This window comes from Pseudonaja textilis, chromosome 2, assembly GCF_049901715.1.
Source record: "Pseudonaja textilis isolate UNSWEBS1 chromosome 2, rPseTex1.2, whole genome shotgun sequence".
Lineage (NCBI taxonomy): Eukaryota > Metazoa > Chordata > Lepidosauria > Squamata > Elapidae > Pseudonaja > Pseudonaja textilis.
Genome location: NC_141991.1, coordinates 143,919,784 through 143,946,243, shown reverse-complemented (window position 1 = coordinate 143,946,243; position 26,460 = coordinate 143,919,784). Strand labels below are relative to the sequence as shown.

Genomic DNA, 26,460 nt, shown 5'->3' with positions numbered 1-26,460 from the left:
TTACCATAACTAGGTGACAATTTTTTCCTTGTACAAATATCTTAGATCCATTTTCACAATATCTTATTTTCTTTTTCTTTCTTTCTTTCCCTCTCTGGCTTAGATTTTATTTTATTCAAAAAGTTAAAATACAAATTTCCAAAAACAATCACAAAGACAGAACAAAACTAAACAAAACATTTAAAACTACCTGCATTAAAACAAAAACAAATAGATAGATAGATAGATAGATAGATAGATAGATAGATAGATACATACATACATACATACATACATACATACATACATATTCACAATATCTTAACAAAAAAAGCAGCAGTGGGTTCAAAAGTTAAATCACAAAATGTTAAAGGCCAAGAAATATTAAAAATACTATCACTTTTAAAATATTAGAAGTATTTTTAAAAAAATCATTGTTAGCCTGTAGGCATAGCATGCAACATATCACCAGAAAGAAATAATTCCAGGATGTACTGTAAAATGTCCCTTCTCTGGTAAACATTCCCTTACTTCATTTGGTGGGGACTTCAGAGTTAGCCTCAGGGCCAGCTGCAGGATGCATTTAAAAAGTGTGCATATGAGCACAAAGAAAAGATGACAAAGCCAACTGGTTTGAGCACAATCTTTAGCAGTAGCTCTATTCAGGCAATGTGCTGGCTTGTAGAGTAAAACCACTCAAACCACCCAAAACCACAATGAGCAGCTCATTGAGCTCCTACCCTTCCATAACTTCAGTAGAGTTCTGGTCTCCATGGCTATAATGTGATGCTCCCCAGTGGGGAAAAGTCTTGGACACGAAGGCTTCCGCAAGGTTTTATCTCCTCTGGAAGCTTTTGTGTGTATGCAGAGCTTCCTTGCTGCAAACAGCGGGGCTCAAATGAAACCACCTTATGCGTTTAGGATGCTATAAACTATTGAGCCGTTGCTGGGTTCCTAAGCATTTCTTATGCTCAGCATGCTTTTTAAATGCATCATGCCAAATAGAATGTAAATGAAGTGAAAGGCAGATGATACCCAATCATTTAAAAAATAGTTGGCCTCAAATATTGCTAATAGTCAGCAATTGCTAACTGTTAAGATCATTTAAGTAAACTTCTTGTTAATTATAAAGTTGTAGCCATTCTGAGTTGGAAGGGCTCTTTGAAATGACTGAATTTAACTCTTTCCTCCCTGCAGCAATCCAAATTAAAACATCCCAGAGATAGATAGCTATTTAGCTTCTCTTGGAACTCATCCAATGAAGGGGAAACCAGCAGCATGTCTTTGGGGAGTTGGCTCTATGGCTGAATTAGTCTTAGGGAGGTTCCCCCCCCCGCCATAGTTCCAATGGAATCGATCTTGTGTAAGACCCAGAATTTTCAGCAGTGGTTATGCTGACTGGGGAATTTTGGAAGTCACAATGCCCAACCCATCTGGAAATTTCCACAATGGAGAAATACTATACTACGTGGTCCTTTCTAGTTCTGGATGATGCTATCATATCCTCTATGTTCTCCAGGCTCAGCTTACCCAGCTCTTTCTATCTTTATTGATGAAAATAATTTATTTTTCCTACAGATATTTTTTTTATGCTTTGAATGTTACACTTCATTTTTTTCTATATAACTACAGTTGAGTGTGCCCGGCAGTATCCTCCCAAACAGGCACTGACTTGGTAAATGCACCCTTTAAGGAGGGGTGCCATCTTAAATACCATCTCCTGAGACCGGAATCCAGATCTTCCCTAGGAAGGCATAGCTGCTATCGTCTCTTTGCTGTTCAACCTCCTTCCCCCAAGTGATGTCATGTGAAAGGCCTGTCTTCTACTTACAGCAAAGAGGCGAAGGACGTTGGCCACCATAATAGAGACTGAGCTGGCAGAGGCCCCAATGACAGCCACCACACGCTCTGGTTTGGCAATGATAGGGGGCTCCCCATTGGAGCAGCGCACATCGGAAGTGTCCTTCTGAATCAGTGCCTGGACAAAAGTCAACGACTGTTCCAAGGCATAGGTGTCACGAGAGCAGGTATCCAGGATACGGGCCCCCAAAGTTATGTTGGGAAGCAGATCAGGGTCACTGTTGATCTGATCCAGAGCATAAAGCATGGCCTCCATCCGATGGATCCCCTTTTCCTTCTTCACCTCCCCACAAGGTACTCCAGCTGGGCCACGGGAATGCACAGGGAACAGGCCTCCGAGAGTGATGTCTCCTTCTATCTTGATTGAATGTGGCTGGGTGGCTGCTTGGCTATGCACCCAGCCTGGGATGGATCCCAAGGCCCATAGTGACAAGAACCAAAACAGAGGAAAGTAAGTAGACTCCATGTTGGCTTGCTGTCTTCTTGTGATCTTGGGATGGCTACAGCCTACAAACAGAAGAAGGCAAACATAGAATGGAGTTGGGTTCAAGTCCCATTCCAGTACCGACTAAGAATTGCTATTCTGAGACAGATTAAAAGTTAAAAGTTAAACCCCCCACTCTGGATATTTCATTTAGAATCACTGACACATGCATGCCCAGGAAAGGTTTTCTATTTAAAATGAGGATATATAAAAGTTCTTCCTTTAGGTGCACTTATAGTCTACTCCATTATTTTTGGGAAATGTAGTTGAGTATAAGCCAAAGTAATATATAAATAAATCAAAATCCATGTGTGAATAAGGCTTTGTTCAAAAACTGACACTCAAAACAATCCAGCAAAACTCGCAGTGCATCAAATTCACCTATAGTTTCGTCTCAGAGCACCTGAATATTTTTGCCCTAATCTCCAAGCAAGCCAGAAGTTCAGGTAGAATTTGATCATAAGAGCTGTGGTGGTGCAGTGGTTAGAATGCAGTACTCAGGCTATTTCTGCTGACTGCCAGCTGCCTCCAATTTGGCACTTCTAACCTCACAAAGCTCAAGGTTGACTCAGCCTTCCATCCTTCCCAGGTCGGTAAAATGAGGACACAGATTGTTGAGGGTAATATGCTGGCTCTGTAAACCACTTAGAGAGGGCTATAAAGCACTGTGAAGTGGTATATAAGTCTTAAGTGCTATTGCTATGATAGAATCCTTCTCTTAGCTGTAATCCCTGGACATCCACAATTTCTTTTTAGACAATGTAAACAATGTGAAAGCAAAACCGTCGGCCAATATTGCTAGGTTTAAGTGGCACTTCCCGAGTTGGAAAAAAAATAATTTCCTTGTGCTGGAGTTCTCACTGTATGATAAGTTTCCCTAAGGGGAACCTAGGAACTGTGAGGGGAGCTGTATGATCTGGTTCAGGACTTCTGGCTGTTGAAAATGGAGCCGCTGATCAGATTCTCCTGGCATCGGAGGCAGTGACAAATCCCAAAGCATTTCCCCCTAAGAGTAAAACTGCCACAATAAATCTAAAACTTGCTTTCCTTTTAAACCATAAAATCCTTCTGCAGCTTCTGCACTCAGCTCATAATACCTCTAACCTTGCTTTATTCACCTGGCTGCTAGGGGTGTTTACTTTACCTTTTGAGGAGGAGTGACCATTGGTTTTGGTGATTAAAACCCATTGTTGTGCAAGACCAGTTAGAAGTCACAACCAGGTGCAGTTTTCTATTCATCCTGGGTTTACTGGACAGTTCTCTTTTTAGGGGGAAATATAATGTTTAGGAGCAAATATAATACATGTTTATAGAATTATTTTTAAAAATATGGTTATTTAAAATAAATTAAAACATTATTAGAGTGAATAAATACATTCCGTTTTTGCCAGGGTAGTTTTCAGCATTTGCAATGAAGTGGGAGGTTTTTTTAAACATTTGCTGAGTCTAACCTGCTCAACATTTATTAAGCTGCAACCATCAGCTCAAATGTTGTGCTATCCATTTTCTCCCTTATTTATTTTTTCCCATTGGCCACATTATTATCACACCCATCCCATTGGGTATGATGATAATGTGATGACAATTACTACAAGAATCCATTTTTTCCCCACCCTGCAGCTTCACTTTTCCCGGTGATAGGACCAGCTTTGCATTGGCAGTTCTGGTGGAGGCATGATGGAAATTGCACCCAGATACATGGATGGTGCCTTGAAGAACACCATGCCATGGGATTCTCTGTCATAGCCATATCTCCTAATTGTCAGGGATTCTCTAACTGTAGGATATGATGGGGCAGTGTGTGTGTGTGTGTGTGTGTGTGTGTGTGAGAGAGAGAGAGAGAGAGAGAGAGAGAGAGAATGAGAATGAATCAACGTGAGCTAAGAAGCTTATTGGATGGGAAGCGAAACGTCTACAAAGAAAAACCAGATAGTCCAGTTGCCTCTTGAAAAAGCAGCTTTGGGATAGCCAACACTCATTTTTTGCTTTTGGTCCCCATGTACTATACAGGTTAAAACTTCGTTGTTAAGTTTATTTATTTATTTTTCATGTTGCTTGACCGCCCATCAGATTACTGAGTATATTTATTTCTTGCCCAACCAAATCTTTGGTTTTATTCATGGGTATGTCTACAATCCCCTTTATCATTCTGGGGTGGGGAGGGGGGGCCACAGTAATGCAAAATTTGAGGCTCCCTGGCTAAAACAATTTCTCTCCTCTCCACAAGTTACTTCCTGGAGTAAGTAAGTTTAAGACAAAGCTTAAAGGTAGAGGGAAAGTGAAGATTCTGAGAGCTATTTTAAAAAGCTTGTGCTAGGGTCTGATCTGGGGCACAGAAGAGCATTGTCTTAGCATAGTCCAAGTATATATATCCAGCACCGGAGAAGGAGTGCAGCCAACTTCATTGGGAAGAAATAGGGCTGCGGAAGGGTTTCTGCACCGCAGATCCTAACCAGGCCAGAAGAGTTTTCCCTTATCTGCCTATCATCCAGCCACCCTTTTATCCAACCAATCTTTTTTTTCCCTCCCTTTCTTCTGATCCGATCTTTCCTTGGAAAGTTTGCCCCATGATGGCTAAAAAAAACTCAATTAAAACAACAGCCTAACCATTTTAATAACAGCTGTAAAGCAACCATCACATTGGGGAGGGAGAAAATGAAAATATAGTAACCGTAAAAATAATGTAACCACCAGTGATCTTAAACCTTCTTAAAAAAAGGTTTGGTACTTTTGCACAAGGCTATTTGAGGAGGATCTTTTCTTTTCTTCCCCCCTTTCTTTCAGTTCTTTCTGTTCTTGATGGTCCACCTGCATTACATTTTATTTCATTCATTTTATGAATACATTTACATTATACGTATTTGAACATTTGTAATCTTCATCGTAAACTGGCACGAAGGAAGGCTTTCATTATAACCTCAAGAATCACCCAGTTCAAAAACATAAAGCTGTTTTTTGCACTCATACAATTAACCTCATTAATACTGTCTCCTTAGACTAAGGATTCACCGGTTGAGATGTTTGTATTATGATAAGGATTTTTTCCTGTCTTTGTCTAACATCTCTACAATCTTATGACATGTATATAATATTGGATTAATATATCAGTCATCGAGGAAGAAATTGTGTTGAGAAGAGCAACCTGTCAAATGAGCTATGGGTTTTTTTGCCTTCTCCTTTTACATTCTTCTAAGCAGCCACATGGACACCAGGGAATAAAAATGGTTGCTTGCCCATGTCAGGCATGTGTCAAATTGGGGAGTTGGGGCCAGGAGTTTTGAACACAAACATCAGCTGGGAGCAAGAAAGAGAGAGAGAAAGAGAAAGCAAGAAAGATTTCAGAGATATGGCTTAGTACCCTCCAGATGGTTGCTAGGCTAGACATCTCAATGCAGCCGAGGGACTTTGAGTTGGAGAAGGATGTGATATCTGAATGGTGACTCATTTTCTGAAAGTGAGGATGTTGAAACAGTGAGGGAGAGTAGGGTGGAGATACTTGGGCTGATCATGCAGGAATATGTGGGAGTGAATGTCAAGCAAAGAAAATGAAGCTTCCTCCCCCCCCCCCCGCCCCTTCTGACTGTATGACTTTGTGCTGGTGCAGATTGCTTGGGGGAGATGGGCAGTTTAGAAATATGAAATAGAAATAAATAAATACATTTTACTAAGCCATGTTCAGAGAGCAACAGGATATCAGCTTTCAAGAAAACATCTCTTATATCAGGGGTCTCCAACCTTGGCAACTTTAAGACTTGTGGACTTCAACGCCCATAGGTTGCCAAGGTTGGAGACCCCTGTCCTATTTGACAAGGCAGGGATGAGAGAAATTACAGGTAGTCGTGGACTTACAACAGTTCATTTAAGGGCTGTTCAAAGTTACAAAGGCACTGAAAAAAGTGACTTATGATCATTTTTCAGACTTATGACCGTTGCAGCATCTCCATGGCCACATGATCTAAAGTCAGACACTTGGCAACTGGCTCCTATTTATGACGGCTGTGGTGTCCCAGGGTCATGTGATCATTTTTTCTAACCTTCTGACAAGCAAAGTCAATGGGGAAGTCATTCACTTAAGAACCACATTACTAACTTAACAACTGCAGTGATTCACTTAACAACTGTGGCAAGAAAGGTCTTAAAAAGGGACAAAACGTACTTAATAACTTTCTTACTTAGCAACAGGAAGGTTGGACTCAATTGTGATAGTAAGTCAAGGACTCCTTGTAATGTGGTTTGGTTTAAAAATCTATTCTTAAAATAATATACCAATATATGCATTTGGAAATGCATGAATTTCAGAGGATGGAGGATGGGTGGATGGATGGATAGAGATGAATGGATATTCTACACAATATGCACATGGTAGTGAAAATATTGCACACAAAAACATTCTAACTAAGGGAAACTGTTAGAAAAACTATCCAAATTGTTCTGGATTAGAGGAAAGAAGAAACAGGTATACGCAGCTCAGTGAATAACAGATAACAGATAAACAGAGTTGGAAGAGACCTTGTAGGTCATCTAGTCCAACTTCCCGCTCCAGCGGAAGACCTTATACCATTTCTGACAAATGGCAGTCCAGTCTCTTCTTGAAAGTCTCAACTGATGGCGCTCCCATAACTTCCAAAAGCAACTTCTGTTCCATTGGTTGATTCTTCTCACTGTCAGAAAGTTTCTCCTTATTTCCAGGTTAAATCTCTTCTTGTTCAGTTTCCATCCATTATTCCTTGTCTGGCCTACAGGCGCTTTAGAAAATAGCTTGACCCCCTTCCTCCCTGTGGCAGCCCCTCAAATATTGTAAGACCTCTATCATGTCTCCCCTGGTCCTTTTCTTTACTAGACTAGCCAAGAACTAGCTTCCTGCAACTGTTTGTTGTATGTTTTAGCCTCCAGTCCCGTAATCATCCTGGTTGCTCTTCTCTGTACTTTTTCTAGAGTCTCAACATCTTTTTTATAATGTGGTGACCAAAACTGGATGCTGTACTCTAGGCATGGTCTTACTAAGGCTTTATAGAGTGGTATTAGTACCTCACTTGATCTCAGTTGTGTCCCTCTGTTAATGTTAATGTATCCCTTTGTTAAAGTGGAAACTTCAAATAAAATTTCTGAGAGAAAACAAAACTAATGGATGCACATCTCTCTCTCTGTGTGAAGTCCCTCTGAACAAAGTCAAGCTCTTTTGAAGCAGAGCTAAATAGTGAAACAAAAGAAGCCTGAAGTGTAGAGGCACAAGAGGAGGGGACAAAATGCCTTGCCTCATCAGGGCTTTTGTGCTATAAAATCACATTCCGTTGATGGCACCAGGTTCACAAGATCTCTCTGGAAAAGGGTCTCTGTCTTCCGCAGACACTCTTTCTTTCTGGAGCATTCAAAGGACATGATTTTGGAAAAGGCAAAGTTGCAGGCCTATTCCCTGGCCAAGGAATATTACACAGATTTCCATTTTAAAATTGTGCGTTTTGCATATGTTTCTCACGAAACTCCTTCCACATCCTATTACCGAGTAATCGTTTTTACTTTATTTCTATGGAGTCTGCACTGGGAGAATTAATGGCACTCTCTCTGTGTGAGAACGATGGTTTTAGTGACGAACTGCAAAATAATTTCCTATCGTACATTTCTCTCTGAAAAGACCACCACCCCTCATTTTGGTCTTAATCAGAAGTCCCTTCTTCCATCTGCTGCTGCAGATGGAATAACTTTACACTTTGGGTATTGCAAAGTTATTTAAGGACATTGTGTGCAAAGAGTTAGGATGCAAGACACTGGGGGCACTTCCATACTGGTGTTTGGACTCCCAAATCCTTCAAAAGCAATTTGAAAGAGGCTGTAATCATTTTCCCTGCCACCAACCAAACCCCGGTCTGTGGACTGGCACCAGACCATGGCATGCCAGAAACCAGACCACACAAACAAACAAGCCCCATTCATAGCATACAGTCAGCATGGACCCTCTGGTCCATAGAAAAACCTCTGTGCTGTCTCAGCCAGTCTATGGGAATTGGATAATTACTTAGGAATTATGAGCTGTCCCCTTAAGGGAATGCATCATGGTAAATGTAGTTAAAGGTATCCTGGGAAATGTAGTTCATGTCATGTGGCCACATCTGTAATCCTGATTGGTCACTAAATTGACTCTCAAAGGGTGGGGGAAGTTTTTCTCATTCTTTGTCTGAACTCTCTAACTCATGGCAGCTTCTTTCTATCGCTACGAGATGGGTTAGGAGATAACCATCTTTTACTACAAGGCAGATATACAAAGGATTGGTCATTAAAGAAGAACTTTGTCACAAATGTGAGTTATGAGGATACCCGATGAACCAATAAATGTAATTTGTTATGGACATCTTGCTGAGTTATTTATCTGCATCTGTACAGCTTCAAATCCACCTCTGTGCAGAAGGCAGAAAAGTAAAAGATGCAGTCCTAACCCATCTGTATAAAACTGTTAATTTGGATTTGTGATAAAGCAAAATAATATTGAAGCCAGAAGTGAATATGCAATGTTAATCTAAACCTGCATTTCCCATCGTCTCTCTCTGTGAGCATCGGAACTTTTTACTGTTGTTTGCATAGCGGGAGGGGTTGGAATTCCCCCACATGCTATAAACAAAGAACTTTCTAACCCACCCACCCCCCTCTTCTCTGCTCAATCCATCTTCCTGCTATCTCAGAGACTCCATTTGCATAACAAGGAGAGTTAGAAATTCCCCAGTTCTCAAAGGATAATCAAACCTGTCTTAAAACCCTTTATAAATGCAGTTGGAAAGTTTGAGAAATCTTGTTTGTATTTTTAAACATAAATGAAAAGCTGATTCTGCTATGCTCATCTGGAAGGGAGACAAAGCCATAAAAGAGACCCTTTCCAGCCAATTTACATAAAGACACATCGCAGTTCCAGGAAGGGGCAAATTCCCCCTCCTTTTCTCATCAGCGAAAGAAGTGCTGTGTCTCAAATTACCACTGTTAACTCAGAAAGAACTAATTTGTAAAAGCAAGGGAGTGGCCAACTATCTCTCATCCATCTCTGTATTCATCCAATTACAAACTCTTTCCAAATGCAATGAGAAAGTTTCAGAAATCTTGCTGGCATTTCTAGAAAGGAAAACTAACTGCCCTGCTCATTCCATCTGAAAAGCTTGTGCATTTTTCCAGCTCAGAGGCAATAAGAGAAGCCTCTCCAGCTATTTTTAAAACCTTCTCTGGCCGGTTTTATTGTGTCTATAAATCCAAGCTCCAACAAGTAAGCTATGTGAACAAAGCAATTTCCTTTCCCTCACGAAGCATTGAGTTTAGCCATCTTATTTCTATGCTAGAAAAATTTAAGTATAACAAGGACACACTGCAAATAACCCTTTGAACTGTTGTACTTGTTTGATGAATTTCTCTTCCATTGTGGAGAGAATAAATACCTTTGGGATCCAACCACCCTCTCCTAAATGGCAACATCACATCTTGGTAAAGCAGCCTACATCCCCATCTGGTGGTCAAGAAGAAATTTACAGTGAAGTTAAAGAATTCTTACCATTTTTTTTTTGTTTTTTCAAGAGTAGGCAGGAAATTCTCCCCCCTCTTTTTTCTTCCACAAAGAAGTGAGACCTAAGCAACGCAGCCCACAGCTACATTTGGAGCTTAAGGAGAAATTTCCCAGACTTTGATTTTTTTTTTTTTACATAGTTTCTCAAATATTGACCAGAGTGTTTCTTTAATGATAACCCCTTTTTTCAACTATTGTGCACCATTTAATCAACTAAATTCAAAGGTCCCAAGAGTAAGTGCAACCTAACATAGGCATAGCAACAGTGTCTTCCTGACCCTCTGCTGCCACCTTGTGAAGTAAGTGACAATTATAGACATATTTCTGCATTCTACCCTCAAGTCTTCAGACTACACGACGCATATTTCTGCATTCAGCCCTCTAGTCTTCAGACTTCGTGATGCAACCTCTAGTGCCCCCTTGTGTTGCAAGCTCACAATGCACCCTAGAAGCAGCTATACTGTGTGCTGTGCTAGCATCACCCAGACTCTGCAGTGCCACCTACATGCTCAAGTATTAAATTCAGCACCAATTCTAAAAAGGCAATTGCACGGAAAACCACTAAAACTTTCCAAAATTCTCCCTTTACCAGTTTGACTCATGGCAACTTCCTCAGCCATGACAGATGTCTCTGATGTACCAGAAGACCCGAATCCTCCACCCACCCTTGTTGTGAACGTGGAGCCTGGTTCCCAACAACTGCCTTTAGATGTCCAACCCTCTGGAGAAGTTGCGATACCTCCAAAAGCCTACAACCGCAGGAAGAGTAAGAAGCTTACCGAACCCATGGAAGAACACTTGAGGAACGATTGGCAGCAGCAATATCACTGCTACATAGACTCATGGCGAAGCTTGAGAAGATCTGTGATGCCCCAAAACATAAGCTGCCCCCTAAGAAACTCCGCACATTGCTAGATTATCTAGATGCCCTTTTCGCACAGTGGAGATGCAGCGAAAACAACCTCAAGTCCATCCAGTCAAGACTGGGTGACCCCAATCTCCTAACACACATCCAATACTTCAAGGAGTTTCACAAGGAACGCGAAGACTGTATTGTGGAAAGCAAGAGAGCCCTTCAGGCAGCGGTCCACAATGCGCGTTGGCAGGAAGTAGCATCAAGGGAGCAGGCCACATCCAATATAGCTCCTCGATCACATGTGTCTTCTTCCCACCACTCAAAGAAAACCTCCTCCCTCCATCCCAAATCAGCTAGATCGCAGGCAGGTTCTAGTGTCTCACGCCAATTCTCTGCTGCCAGCTCTCATCATCTTTCCAGAGCATCCTCCCATCGTAGCGGCGCATCTAAGGCATCCAAAGCAGCAAGTTACGCCAAATGGGCTGCAGAAGCTGAAGTAGAAGCTGCAGTAGTAGACGCAGAGCTATGCACCACAGAGGAGGTAACCTGGCAGAAGGGGCAATCGTGGCTCAGCAGGCTGAAATAGTGGCTCAACAGGCAGAAATAGTGGCCAGACAACAGGCAGAAATAGTCAAAGCCCAGGCCAGACAACAGACAGAAATGGCCAAAACGCAGGCCAAATTGGAGTTGGCTAAATGCCAAAGAGACGCTGCAACAAATACGGCATGGGCCACAGCATGGCAGAAGTTGGCCGACAACACCTCCCTCCGATTCAACCTTGAAGAGTTGCGAGAAGAGAGCCCAGATACACGGGTCAAGGCCTACATGGATGAGCAGCACTCATTTCAAAACGAGCAGATGGAACCATCTCAGTTGCCTAGCAGTCTCCCACAACCAGAGAAGCACAGGGATGAATCTCAGCCAAAGACTTTACACATCAGTTACACAACTTACATTGTACGATCTAAAGTACGAGATTCACTTCCCACCAACAGCAAACCTTCCCCAACTGATGTCTGTACTAATGTCTGAGATGCTCTTTCCAGAATCAACAACACTGCTCCAACCTCTCACGCCCTGCTGGCCAAGCAACTTAGCCCACCAGTGCCTACAACGACTTCTCAACGAGTCGACATGCCATCAACGATACCTACCACACTCAATCCACAGGCAGCAGCATTCCTGCCACAACCTCAATACCACTCTGGCTCCCAGGCACCACAAGGTAACCGTGCCCAGCCTACACATCAGTGTGATGCTCGACCATCACCCCCAGTATGGGAGAATATCCTCCGTAAGTACTGGGAGGAAGACTACAACCCATCATTGACTTACAACCCGAACCTACCCTAGGAGAATCCAGGGGGAGAACCCTCTATGTCAATACCTCCCCCCAACTCAGCAAATGCTGAAGATTACTGGAGAAACTTGGCTGTACAGAGTGGAAAGCTAAATTTGCATGCCAACGGAGTTCGCAGATTCTCTGACAAGCCAGGAGGCGAATATCTAGTATGGAAGAAACTTTTCCTATGCCCCGTTCAGGCGGCATGCCTGAACCCTGGTGAAATAATCAGACACTTGATAGCATGGCTAGGGCCACAGTCTGCTAACATACCGAGGGCATTTTTGGCATCCCACTTAGACAACCCAGCTGCTGCCCTACATTTATCATGGAAAAGGCTTGCTGAACCGTATGGCACTTCCGAGGACATAGAAGCAACACTCTTGGATAGCCTCAACAGTTTTCCTAAAATTCCTATCGACAAGCCTCGGCAAATCATAGACCTCGCTAACATACTTGTCCAGCTGAGAATGGCACAGCGGGATCCCAACTTACCAGCACCCACCTGTCTCAATCACGTCAACACACAGAATAAAATTGTTCGAAAACTTCCGCAGGTGCTAATTGAAAAGTGACTCCAGTTGACTGACACCTTCATGGCTAAGGGTAGCCACCGCTTTGTATCCTTCATACTTCTTGAAGAATTCGTGTCCCACCAGGCAACAGTGTGCAACACACACCGAGCCCGTGGACTCAGAGCTGTTAGTCCTCCTAATGACAGAAGATACAACAGCAACCATATATCACCCTCAGGCCCTATGTACACTACCAGGGAAAGACCCTTCATGACTGTCCATAATACCAAGATCGACTCCTCATCCACACACAGTTGGGGAGAGAACCCATCAGATACAACCCAATTTAGATCTCCGAACACAAGGAGAGTACAGTTTTGTCCTATGCACAGCACTCGTCACTCGCTGAACAGCTGCACTGGGTTTGCAGCGAAATCACTAACCCAATGAAAAGAGCTGCTAAGGGAGTAACAATACTGCTATAGGTGTTGCGAATTCAAACACCCATCCAAGTACTACACAGCCAAGGTGTAATGTGACTTATGCAATAGTGACCAGCATCTGACCACGCTGCATCCAGACTCCAAGCCACCATTGCAGATACCTTGTAACCCTCCTTCGGACAAGGAGGCTCAACGTAACACAGAAGCATGCAGGGCTCCTCGACAGACTGCCAAACTCCAACCACAACCAAGACCAAGCGCCAACTGCACAGCACTGTGCGCTGACTCACCACACCCTCATTCATGTCTTCCCATCTGCTTAGCCAAAGTGTACCCTGAAGGATGCCCTGAAGATCCCATGAAAATGTACGTGTGGATAGACACTCAAAGCACCTGCACCCTGGCCAGACCCGCATTCTTCGACCTCTTTGAAGTGCAACAGGACAAACTTCCCTTCACTGTATCAACATGTCATGGACCAAGAAGCACTGCAGGGAGGAGAGCTACTGGACTCTGCATAGAGACATTGGATGGAAGTTCCTGGTTCCCACTACTGCCTGTATTTGAATGTGATGGGATACCAAACAACTGCAGTCAGATTGCAACACCTGAGGTCATAAGTACCATGTCTCACATACAGCACCTGGCTCATCACTTTCCCGCTCTGGAGGCAGAGGCTGAGATCCTACTGTTGCTGGGAAATAATGCCCCACACGCCTTTCTCTTCTCCAAGTCAGTTGGTGGCCCTGCAGACGGCCCAGTGGCCATCAAATCTCCACTAGGATGGGGGATCGTAGGAATTGTCAGTGACAATTGGATGCAGGCTCCAACCCAGGCAAATACCTTAGCACCATCCATTCCAACTGCCTTCTGACGCCCTTTAACACCATCGAAAACAAGAATGCCATTCCAGCCTAAAAGGCTGCCGGCAATCAGTACACTTTCGCTAGGACACCTTAAACGGCCACCAACAACCACCAGACATCCACTAAGACAACAACCAGACAACAACCAGACAATAACCACCAGACACTGGAGACTTCCAGTTTGTCAGCTTCGGTGACAGCAGGGATTCACGTTTCTCCGCGATCCCTGCTGTGCTAGCCACCTTGGTGCCTCCGATCCTGACGGATCTGGAGGCTAAGGCTGCCCTGTTGGGGTAGCTGAAGATAGGGGGGATCCGGACAGGGGTTGAGGGGTATCACAGACCCCCTCCCCAGCCGGCAATAACCCCCTTCTCTCAAGACGGTGGAGCGGCGGTCTTAATGGCCGCCACGAAGAAGCCGGCAACTGGATAAAGAATGCGCAGGAGGAAGAAGAAGGAGTTTTAAAACGAAAGTTTTTTCTTGGTCGAACTGGGACCTAAGGACATATTTAATACCTGGGAAAGTATTGGCTCTTTTCTGGATGCTACAATGTTCCCAATTGATGTCTTCAGCGGCGAAGGAAAGAGTTGAAAAGGGAAAGTTACTCTCCCTCCCTTATGGAATCAACAAATGGACAAGGAAAACCTGTTTTTTAATAGAAGGTAAAACCTAAACTCCTTTGTTATAAGTGGGAAGGGAGAGGCTTGGAAAAAAAAATTTATACTAAGACTTTGCTGGAGGAATGCCTTGAAGATAAAGAGAATAGAAGTTAATTGTAAAAAAGATTTAAAGCATAGACTGGGCGTTTTTTTCCCCCTAATTTGACTTCACCCCTGGAAGAGAAATTTTAAAAGGAAGAAGTTTGTACTCTGCCTGGACTGTTTGATGACTTCGGGATTCTGGGACTTTTGGGAACTGTTTTAAGCTTGGAAATAATTGATTGGCTTAATAATAATAAGAGGATACAGAAAAAGAAGAAGAAACAGTTTAAAATGGCTCTATCTCTTGATGAACTAAAAAAACAATATTTAAAAATAAGGAAAGAAGGCAAAGATGTTATGGGAGAAGCCCTTTGTTTTCTAGATATGGCGCTTGTCATGTGTCAGCAAATTAAACAACAGCTGGAAGAAGCCGAGGAAGAAGAAGCCATTTTTAACGAACTAAATGGTGTGACTAAGAAAGAAAGGAGAAAGAGAGGAGCGAAAAGGAAGGACTTAAGAAATAAAAAAATATTTATGAAAGAGAAAAATAAGATGCAAAAACAACAGAATGCTAGAAAGCAAAAGGAAAGAGGAATGCAACAGAAAGGGGAAACCAAGAAGGCAGAGGGCTGGAGAGGAGGGGGTAAAAAGTTTAGGCGGGTTATGAAGGAAAGGGAAAAGGGGGGAAAAAGTTACAAAGGTACAAAACAAGATGGAGAAAAGAAAATTTTTTTTAGGGATAATGGGTAATGTATGGGTTTTTTTTTTTAAAAAAAAAGGGGGATTCTGCAAAGTACACATGAGTATTGTAATAGTGGTATTCGTATTATAAGTAGATAATTAGAACTTTTTAAGATTTAATAAAAGATTAAAATATTAAGGTATAACTTTAAAATGTTTAATAATGAATGATTTTAAGTTTTAATAAATTACTAAAGGGAATGTCTCAAATATTAGTTTAAATATAGAGTTTAGTGGACTAATGTGTTGATTGTTATGGATTTATTATTCTAGTATTGGTTTTTGAAATAGTAGAATGTACTAAGCAGAATCTGATTGGGATTTAGGTGTTATTTTAAATTTTAATCTAGGGGAATGATAGAAAGGCATCATACTCTGACTAGTGATTCCAGGGGAAACTATTCTTTTTTATATTGGAAATGAGACAGATCTAAATGGAGAAATGGACAAAAGATATAAAAATATTTTTTTAAAAAAGCAAGATTAAATATATAAAATAGAATTAAGACGAGGGAAAAGTGGAGAGGAGAAGTTATATAATAGATATAGAATGGTAAACAAGATAGGTAATGGTATATAAGAAGAGCATGAATTTAATTGAAGTCCATACAAAAAGAGGTAATCTGGGGCCAAGTTACTTTCTAAAAGAAAGTTTTATGTTTTTATGTTTATGTCTTATGTGTGTGTGTTCAATTAAGAATTAAATAATAAAATCTCGGAGGAAGACTAGATGAGAACAATTATAAACAAGCCAGAGGAAAATATAAATGTGATGATTGAATAGCAGATAAATTAGAAAGGAAATATGATTGAATAATGACTAAAGAGAAATAATGTGGATTTTGGTAAAGGGAATTTATCTGTTTATATGGAAATGGGATAAACTATAAGCATACGATATAAAACAATGTGTTACCTGCCTTGTAAAGATTTACAATGGAAAGAGGTTTTATGTTTTTAATGTTTAATGATGTTTTGTTTTGTTTGTTTGTCTGTAAAATCAATAAAACTTGTTCTAAAAAAACAACAACCACCAGACACTCTACACAGGCATATGCCTATGCAACATCCTTTCCAACATCTTCCCGATGCCCTTTGACACCATGGAAGCAAGAGAACCATTCCAACCCTAAAAGGCCGCCAGAGGTGACCAGCAGACTTGCACCAAGAGGCCGAACTTGAAGATTGCACCTCAAGCTTTTCAGGCTTTGCTTTGTTTGATGCTTTATTAATGTTTACTGTTTTTTTCTTAGTTACATAGCTAACTGTTTACTGCTTATCTTAGTTTATAGTTAATTTTCTTCTTCTTTTAATAGTGAAATTTACAATTCCAGGAGGGGAGTGTGCTGTCCCAGCCAGTCTATGGGAATTGGACAGTTACTTAGGAATTATGAGCTGTCCCCTTAAGGGAATGCATCACGATAAATGTAATTAAAGGTATCCTGGGAAATGTAGTTCATGTCACGTGGCCACATCTGTAATCCTGTTTGTCACTAAATTGACCCTCGAAGGGTGAGGGAGGTTTTCCTCATTCTTTGTCTGAACTCTCTAACTCATGGCAGCCTCTTTCTATCGCTATGAGATGGGTTAGGAGATAACCATCTTTTACTACAAGGCAGATATACAAAGGATTGGTCATTAAAGAAGAACTTTGTCACAAACGTGAGTTATGAGGATACCTGATGAACCAATAAATGTAATTTGTTATGGAGGTCTTGTTGAGTTATTTATCTGCATCTGTACAGCTTCAAATCCACCTCTGCGCAGAAGGCAGAAAAACCTCTATCCATGGAACCAGTGCCCAAAAGACTGGGGGCTGCTGCTTTAAGAAATAAGAATGGGCTGGAATGATCTCTTTTCCTCAGGTAAAAACTGAGGCACATTAATTGTATCGATCTATATTTTTATTAAAGTTGATCTGTCACCTCAAAAATATTCACAGGTGCAATCAGGCCACAACGACTTAGAATTGTAATTCCACTCCATTATGGTTATAAATTGAGAGCTACCTACAGTATATACATATCCTGTGCACCCAGTTATACATCCTGCAATTCCTCAAAACAGTATTGAAACACTACATTTTACAAAATAGTAAAACATAACCACAAGATATAGTGCTAGTTATCAGTTTGGCTGGCTTAAAAAAAAAGTTGAGGCAGTTAATGGAAGTCACGGGGATCAATGGCTATTAGGTTTTATGGAATGGGAGTGCTTTTGACAATGGACTTCCTTGTTCCTTTGGTTGCTACTCTGGTGAGAGACTGCTGAACTAGATGGGCCAAGGGTTCAATCCAGCAGGGGATTCTGATGGGATTCAAAAAGTTTTACTACCAGTTCTGTGGGCATAGCTTGGTGGGTATGGTGTGGCTTGGTGGGTGTGGCTTGGTGGGCATGGCAGGGGAAGGATATTGCAAAATCTCCATTCCCACCCCACTCCTGGGGAAAGGTTACCACCAGTTCTCCAAACTACTCAAAATTTCCACTACTGGTTCTCCAGAACTGGTCAGAACCTGTTGAATACTACCTCTGAGGGGACTGCTTATGTGCTTGCAGTATGTTCTTATAAAGTTCAAAGATACATATAGATGAGAGGTTGAGCACCTAGCTCTGTGGTGCAACCAGAACAATCTGGAACTGAACTTGCTTAAAACTGTATAGAAAGGAGAGTGGATTTTAGGAGGACCCCTCCTATTCTACCACGTCTTACTATATTTGACAGCTCAGTAACAGTAGTAGAATCTTTCAAGTTTTGGGGGGTTGTATAATCTGCCAGCATTTGAAATGGACACCTAACATTAGAACCACCATTAAAAAAGCAAAACAAAGATTGTTCTTTCTACGTCAACTTAAGTTCAGAGTTCTGACCCAGGAGCTGTTGATACTGTTCTATCAAGGAATTATGAATCTGTCATTTGTACTTCTATAACTGTCTGGTTTGGTACAGCAGCTAAACTGGACAGGTTACAGATTCTAATGGATAGTTTAGGACTGCAGAAAAAACAATTGCTACCAGCCTGCCTTCCATAGAAGACCTATATATTGTGCAGGTTGAAGGAGAGCTGAGAAAATAACTGCAGTCTCCTCACATCCTGGACATAAACTGTCTCAACTCCTCCCCTCAGGACGTATTATATGCCAAAACAACTAGACACAGGGACAGTTCTTTCCCTTTTGCCACAGGCTTCCTCTAGAACAACTTTCCTCGATCAAATATTTCTCCAAAGGTAGCAGAGCACCATTCATGTACCTCCAGCCAGGCCAGAAGGCCCAATGGTTGCATTGATCACAGGTGATAGGAGGTCTAGGACAACTCATTGAATGTCTTATATCTAAATACTGTATATTAACCAATGTTGTATGGCTGTATTATTATTATACTACAGTTAGTATACTACAGTATTATACTGCTGCACCAAGACAAATTCCTTGTGTGTCTAAACATCTTTGGCCAATAAAGCTATCCTATCCTATCCTATCCTATCCTATCCTATCCTATCCTATCCTATCCTATCCTATCCTATCCTATCCTGTCCTGTCCTGTCCTGTCCTCTCCTGTCCTCTCCTCTCATCTCCTCTCCTCTTCATCTTCTCTATTGCCCCTTCTTATTGGTATCATCATCATTATTATTACCCCGTTGCATGTACATTGAGAGCTTCTGCACCGGAGACAAATTTCTTATGTATCTAATCACACTTGGCCAATAAAGCTATTCTATTCTATTCTATTCTATTCTATTCTATTCTATTCTATTCTATTCTATTCTATTCTAATTCTAATTCTAATTCTAATTTAATTCTTCTTTCATTTCCACCTTCTTCAGGAGCACAGAAATAATTTTCACAGTGAAAAAATTCAATTTTTCTATTGTGTTTCTGCTATGGCAAAATCCTCCTTCCTAAAGAGGAGAACCGTAAATAAAGAACCATCCTAAATAAAGAACCATAATCAGTTCTTTATTATCAATTGATTAAAGGTGGCCATTGTACTGCACATTTAACTACACATTTACATTTTATAACTGGAGACATTTCTCTTAAACAACAGAGCACTGCAATTTTTGCTAGCTATTTTGATCCAGATCATATCTATTATTAATTCTTTGAATAAGGTTTCATTGTATATATCATACTTGATTTCACTCTTATTATTTAATTTTTCATTGCTATTAATGCATAATCCTCTTTGATTTTAATAACCAACTTGGGTTTTATCTACAACCAGCCAAATTGCTCTAGGATGACTACATTCACATTTGAAATAATTTGGCCTTCCCAAGTTGTAATATTTCTCCTTTACAAAAATATTTCTTTGGGGGCATAATGAAAATTCAGATACTATGAAGTAGGAAAAATACTACAAAATACCTCCATCTCCCTCTCTGTATATTTTTAGGGGTGATAACTCCATCTTCAACATAGCTTTGTTAACCAAATAAGCCAATTAACCTTTCTACCTCTGCTTCAGATAGCTTGTCTCTTCTTCAAAAGTAAGCACAAGTATACAACAAACTAAACTACTGCCAAGTCAAAGTTAATGCAACTGTGTTGTCATTTTCATACCCACTGAATACAATATATTAGCCTTGGTGGTGCAGTGGTTAGTACTACAGGCTACTTCTGCTGACTACCGGCTGCCTGCAATTTGGCAGATTGAATCCACCAGGCTCAAGGTTGAGTCAGCCTTCCATCCTTCCGAGGTGGGTAAAATGAGGACCCAGATTGTTGGGGGCAATAGACTAACTCTGTAAACCACTTTGAGAGGGCTGTAAGGCACTGTGAAGCGGAATATAAGTCTAAGTGCTATTCCTATATTAACATCTGCTACAAAACTGCCTTTGAACTTGTGTCTGCCAGAGCCAGCTTCTGCTTCCAATTAGGAGATTTGTTATTGTTACTTCTGATGAGGAAGAGCTACACAGGAATGATTTGCCAGGAAGGCAGTTCTACCCAAGCAAACTTCCCCAGTTCTTTGACATTCAATGAGTTGTCCTAGACCTCCTATCACCTGTGATCAATGCAACCATTGGGCCTTCTGGGCTGGCTGGAGGTACAAGAAGGGTGCTCTGCTACCTTTGGAGAAATATTTGATCAAGGAAAGTTGTTCTAGAGGAAGCCTGTGGTTTAAAAAGGTTCCTGGTCTTCAGGTTATATACTTGGATACACACAACAGCTGACTTTCCCCTTTTGTATTGTCCTGCGTTCTATGGCTGACTCTCAAATGGTTCCGCTTCCTTTCTGGCAACTATCCCTCCCTACCCTTCTCCAGTGATCCAGCTGGCTTGATCCTATCGCTGGAGCCTGTAGAGGACAAGCTTGGAGCTTATCCTGGACATGCTGGGACTCCATCTGGCTCTCCTCTAAAAGTGCCTGTTTGGAGTTTCCCCTGCTGATGTCTGCAGTCATTGCCCTCCTGCCTGTCTTTTCAGAATGCAAAGGGATAACAGAATAATTAAACAAGGGGGATTAAAGTACCCTCAAAGGAGGAATGTTATAGAGATATCAGGGGAATCCAAAGCTAAAGGAGAAGATTTCTCCCCCCACCCCCCTCTTGCTTCCACAGCTTTTGGCAACAGTTTAGGAAAGAAGCAATGGAAATGGGACCAGTGTTCAGACAGCTATGACCTAAGCCTCCAATGTGAGGGTGTTTGCCTCAAACAACAAGATGTTTTGTGCTGACTTGGATTCTCACGAACTGCCTATCTACATCTTATCTCTAAGGCTAACTAAGAATTAGACATTTAAGAAGGTTGGATTTTATATCCAAAAAAATATAGATGAGGTTTGAAGCAGGCACCAAGCACGGTCTTCTCTATTGCTATCTTTCTCCTGCCAATCAACTTGATTACAACCTCAGATCAGGATCAAAGAGTAATTACTTTGCTTCAAATGATAAATAAGACGAGAGATATGCAAGTTTTGTGAAATCACACACACAAAAAATCAAAGTCCAGTACATGAATATACCAACTTAATTTCTTTATACTTAATTTCTCCTTTCTGTCACTTCCTGTTGCTCCATGCAACAGGGCTGTATCTGGCAGACTGCCAGACAGAATTTTGCTACTTGTCGTATGATTTGGTTGGCAAGTCAATAGCTTACTTACAAATTATCCAGAACGCCAGGATATTTTTTATCTTAAGGGAGCTTAAATGATGGAGGGTTCATAGCAATACTGGAAGCAGCAGCCTCTAGCTGACTTTGATGGATTCCCCCAAAAGCTAAGCATAAGCAAGGTCATTCCATGGATCAGAGACCACGAGGAGATCACATGGTTGTAAGCTAGTTTGGGAAGTTGGGAGGATCTTCTGGATGAAGGGAATGGCAATTTGCATTAATATTGTTGCCCAAGAAGTTCTCAATTAAAAGGACTCTTCATGGGGCAGCTCAATGAACAGCATGCAGGAAATTTAACAGATTTAACAGAGTTGGAAGGGACCTTGTAGATCATCTAATCCAACCCCCCACTCAAGCAGGAGACCCTAAACCGTTTCTACACCTACACACAAGTCCAGGATTATAGTAGAGCAGATGGCAGGTATTAGTCGAAGTAGAAGAGATTGAAGGCTCAGGCCAGAAGAAATGACTTCAGATGTTTGGGAATGAGGAGAAGGAGCAAAAAATGACAGAAAGGGGGAAAGGAGTTGGAGAAGTCAAGGATACAATCCTGGGGGTTTTGATGCAGTGAAAACTAATTTATTTTGCTCTGTGACCCTGGCCGTACAGATGGAATTTAGCTGGTGAAAGCGCTAAGGTCAAGGCTAGCTGTGTTCATCAGGCAGTTCAGAAGGGAGGATATCTGATGAGAACAGGCTGGGAGGGCAGGGTTAGATGTCAAGGAGAGGATCCCTCTCCCTTCCAAGGAGGATTAAGAGGAGAAACAGCTGGTTATGCAAGCAGGATGGATGTGGAGGGACACTGATTTTTTTCACTGATTCTTTTGGCTTATAAGAAACTGCTTTGTACAGAGTCAGACCATGGTCCTAACCGTCTTCCCTAGCCTTTCCCAAATCTAGCATCCACCAGACTTCTTGACATAATAGTAGCACTATACAGCATGATTACTTATACTGTAGTTAACTTAGCTTCAGTCTACTCAATTAATTCAATGTTGTTGATGTACATGATATATAGAATCCTGTATTAAGTAGCTGAACTGAGTCCACATAACCCAACAAAGTGAAAACGTGGCTGGCAAGTTTCCTAGTACAAGGTCCTATGTAGTGATGCACACAAATTCATTGTCCTGGGAATGGAATATTCTGGAAAACTTCAGAATTCCATTTCCCTCTGCGCTGGGGCTGAGTTTCCTCCCACACTTTGCTGTTTGGGAGATTTGGCTTCTTTGCAAAGGTAAATCCTTCAAACTGGAAGTGGTTTGCCGTTTTCTGAGCGCGCCAGTTCTGAAATAGGTTTGTTTCCTTTAAAGCATCATGTGTGAAACACCTCAACCTGTTTCTAGTTAGGAGGTTTTACTTCTGGAAACCACTGTCTCCAGAATGGCATATTCCAGAGGGATATTGTAATGAAATGTATGGATGACCTTGAGGGAGGAAGGAGAGAGATGCTGCCTAGGGAATGATCAAACTAGAAGCTGAGTAGTCCTCGGTTGGTTGCTTAACAGTCAGAGAAAGAAATGTTAAGAAGGACCTGCTCTAATTAATCAGATGGTTAAAAGTGACAGTGGGCAGTTTGTACCTTCAGGCTTGCAAGATTTTGTTCATGTAACCTTACAATAAAGTAGTCTCAAAAGTGCTTTTTCAAAAGACAACTGGGCTGTTTTTTCCCTGAAGAAGAACAAAACGCTTCACTTCTGATCCAAGAAACTTCATCAGTTGTGATGAGGTGTGTGTGTATGGAGGGATGGAGGATAGGTACTGACAGTTGAGACTACTGGGGGAGGATGGCACCCAGTGTTCTGACCAGATACAATAAAATAGATCTACCTCATCTTGTCATGTTTCCTGTCTGGTTTACCAGGAATGGTTTCTCAGATAAAGAATGATCTAGACTTTTCTGGAAGGTTCTAACTATTAATCTCTAATGCTTTGCAAGGTAATCTGAAGCTTGCACGCTCTGGGAGTTATAATCCTAACATATATGAATAGAACCAAGTCAGGAGGGCTAGTCTAGGTTGACTGAAAGAAGGGTTTTTTTGTTTTTTTTAAGAGGAAGGACATTACCAGGAGAAGCCAGAAATTGAACTGGAACCTGCTTCATGAGGCCAATGAACCACCTATGTTGCTTCCTCTCTTACGGCTTCCTATTCTGACTGTCTGCTGGCCTGTAATTTTGTCCTGTTGATTCAAAGTTGAAATGGTAATATTATTATTATTTTCCCTGGCATGTTGAAGCTTTCCTGTGCAGAATCTCTTTGGATTCCTGAGTCTTTATCATTGTTGAACAAAAGAAAAATCATGAGCTGATTACTAGAAAGTGCCTGAGGTTGTAAAAAGTCTGGCTGATAGAATACGGTTGAATCCAGATGTCGACAGATGGCATGAAAGTTCAAATATCAAAACTACACATAAACTATACAACCTGTTTTCTCAGGTTTGAGCGCCGTAGTGTCTACGGGCATCAATATGTCCAAATTATCCTTTTTCTTCACTCTTGCTATCCTCTTCTTCCTCCTCCTCTTCCCCTTCCTCCTCCTCTTCCTCCTCTTCATCCCATCCTCTTCCTCCTCCTCTCCTCCTCCTCCTCCCATCATTGCATCTTCACCCTTGTTTACAAGAATACCACTGGGCTTCATGTGTAAGTTTTGCTAGAAAATAAAACTAATAAGTTACTGTAATCAAATGGCTTGTTCAGAAATTTGCCCACTTGTCTGCTATCCAAAGAATCAAAACTAGGGCAGAACAGTGCAATCTCTGGTGCTAGAGAGTATGTGTGGGGGGGGGGGAGTAGGGGGGGACACAAGCATATTAACTTGCTTTCTGGTATGTAGGTGTTTAAGGATTGCCACACTGGAACTATTTTCTGACAACATCTAGGAAATAATAATTCCTGCGATGCCCACCAGTATCTCCCAGTTGCTTATCCCTGTTAAGATTCCTCAGCCTTGAGATGTTTGTTACCTAGAGAAGATCCTCTAGGCAAGGAGGCGGTTGAAAGACAGGTCAAACTCTGAGAGATCCCTGTGAAAGGTCATTTTCACTATTAGATTTCAAGGAACATTTGCAAACTATATTAATGCCCTACTATGAAAAGCAGAGCCGCCAGGCTGAGGTCTTGTTAACCTACCTAGTTCTTTAACCTTGGTCAAAATGGCCTCAGCCTTGGTTAACCCAAACATTCCTGGGTGGCCAGCACAGAGATAACCATCTTTCTATGGAGATGGAGCTCACCTCTTGATTTCTCCCCGTCACATAACATTATTTTCTAAATAAGTAGCCCTTTTCTAGCTGATGGGCTTCAGATATTCAGAAAAGCTGATGTTCCTTCCCTGGTACCAACTTGTCCATTTGCAGTGGGTCTGCTGCGGGTGCCTTTATAGCAAAAGCTCTTTCCCTCACCTCAGCTTACCTATCTGCAAAATGGGCGAACGGTTTCACCTCTGCTTTCCTGTTTGGCCATACAACTACTTCAGCAGACAAAGACCAATTGGGAGGCGGGGGACTCGCACCTGGCGGTCCCTCGTGGAAGAGCCGGGCGTTCGCTCCAAAGGGTCGGATGATCCAATCTTGGGGAAAGCCACACAAAGGCATTTTCTCTTCTCCCAGTAACGTCTCGGGAGCGCGCGCAAGAGCAGGCCAGGAGCACCGGCAGAATGGGCTGTTCCTCATGGGACAGACCGGGCTGCTTCCCTTCGTCCTATTACTTCTATCCCATCAGCGCCTCTGCAGGCGCCTCAGCCTCGCCCCACAGACTCGCTTCCCCGCCGGCCGCTTCTTCTGAAGGGGAGCCTGGTATTCTAGGACTGAGCTGGGCTGGGCTGGGCTGGGGGCGGAGGGTGAGGCGCGTCCACTTTTGCGGGCTCTGCTTTCGCCTCTCAGACTTAGCCTGGAAAGCAAAAGAACCGAGGATGCCCCTGAGCGGCAAGTAGAAAACGCTTTTCTGCTCCCGCGGGTCCTCTTCCAAAGCGCCTCGGGACGGGGAGGTGGGGGGGGAGTGCAGGCTTCCTGATGTGGTTCGAAGCCGAGTTGCATGCCCGTTGCAAGCATCTCCTCCCCCCGTGAGCACAGGTTCCACTTGCCTTCTTCCTTTGCTTTCCCTTAATAGTAAGTCCGCGGGGAAAGCCCTCTGCAGATGCTCGGGGCAACTCTCGTTTCCTTGCCAGGAACAACCGCACCCCCTCCCCCCATCCCGCCTTCTCCCTCTTACCTGACGCCGGGGATTCCTGCTGCCGCCGCCGAAGGCTCCCCTAGGGATCCCTGGGACTCGGGGTTCTCTCCGCCCGGCATCTCCGCCTGCTCCGGAGAGAGGAGGCGACCGGGAGGACGGTTCGGCGGGCGCCCGAGGGAATTAAGAGATGGCAGCGAAGCGACGGGCAAGGAAATCCGCTCGGAAAATCCTCGCGTTTTAATGCACCCGGCTTTGGAGAGGATTGGAGTGCAAATGGGAGGGGGGAGGGAGGGGAGAGACCCTCCCCCCCGCTATGCATTTAGGACGAGAGAGGGAGGAGGGAGGGAGAACGCGAGCGAAAGAGGAATGCTGCTCTTTTTCTTTCCCTTTAGCCTTTTCCAGTTTCCACCTCTCCCTCGCCATCCTCCCTCCCTCCCTCCCTAATCCCCCCCCCTCTCTCTGCATCCTCGCCCCCACTTTTCCTTCCTTTGGTCACCCCAAAGATTCTCTGATTGGAAAATAGGTGTATGCATGGCCACACAAGCGCGCGCGTCCACACACACACACACACACACACATATATATACACACACACTCACGCCCCCGCGCCAATGCACCTTCTGCAAGACCCCTGGGGTTTGCCCGGATTTTCGCCAAGCGACCCAGATGTTCAAAACTAACTCTACATCCTGCAGGACCAGGGTAGCCCTAGGACTCTCGAAATCGCCGTTTGCTAAAAGGCTGTTAAAGGTCATGGTGGGGATGCAACAATTCAGCAGCACTAATTTCTGCTGTATCTAACCCCACCCGCTCCCCAAAACGACGCAGCCTTCAAGAGATTCTATGGA

The 26,460-nt window shown here is 42.6% G+C and overlaps 1 protein-coding gene across 1 annotated transcript in view; it reads right to left on the bottom strand.

Moving 5' to 3' along the window:
* LOC113443275 (metabotropic glutamate receptor 6-like) overlaps nucleotides 1-25,927 on the bottom strand; it is a 57,474-nt gene extending 31,547 nt beyond the window's left edge. The window contains exons 1-2 of the mRNA XM_087925631.1: nucleotides 25,652-25,927; nucleotides 1,811-2,346 (exon numbers count right to left, since the gene is read on the bottom strand). Coding sequence (XP_087781757.1) covers nucleotides 1,811-2,305 — 495 coding nt within the window. The 5' untranslated portion in view covers nucleotides 2,306-2,346; nucleotides 25,652-25,927. The remainder of the gene's footprint in view (nucleotides 1-1,810; nucleotides 2,347-25,651) is intronic.
* Nucleotides 25,928-26,460: the final 533 nt, after the last annotated feature.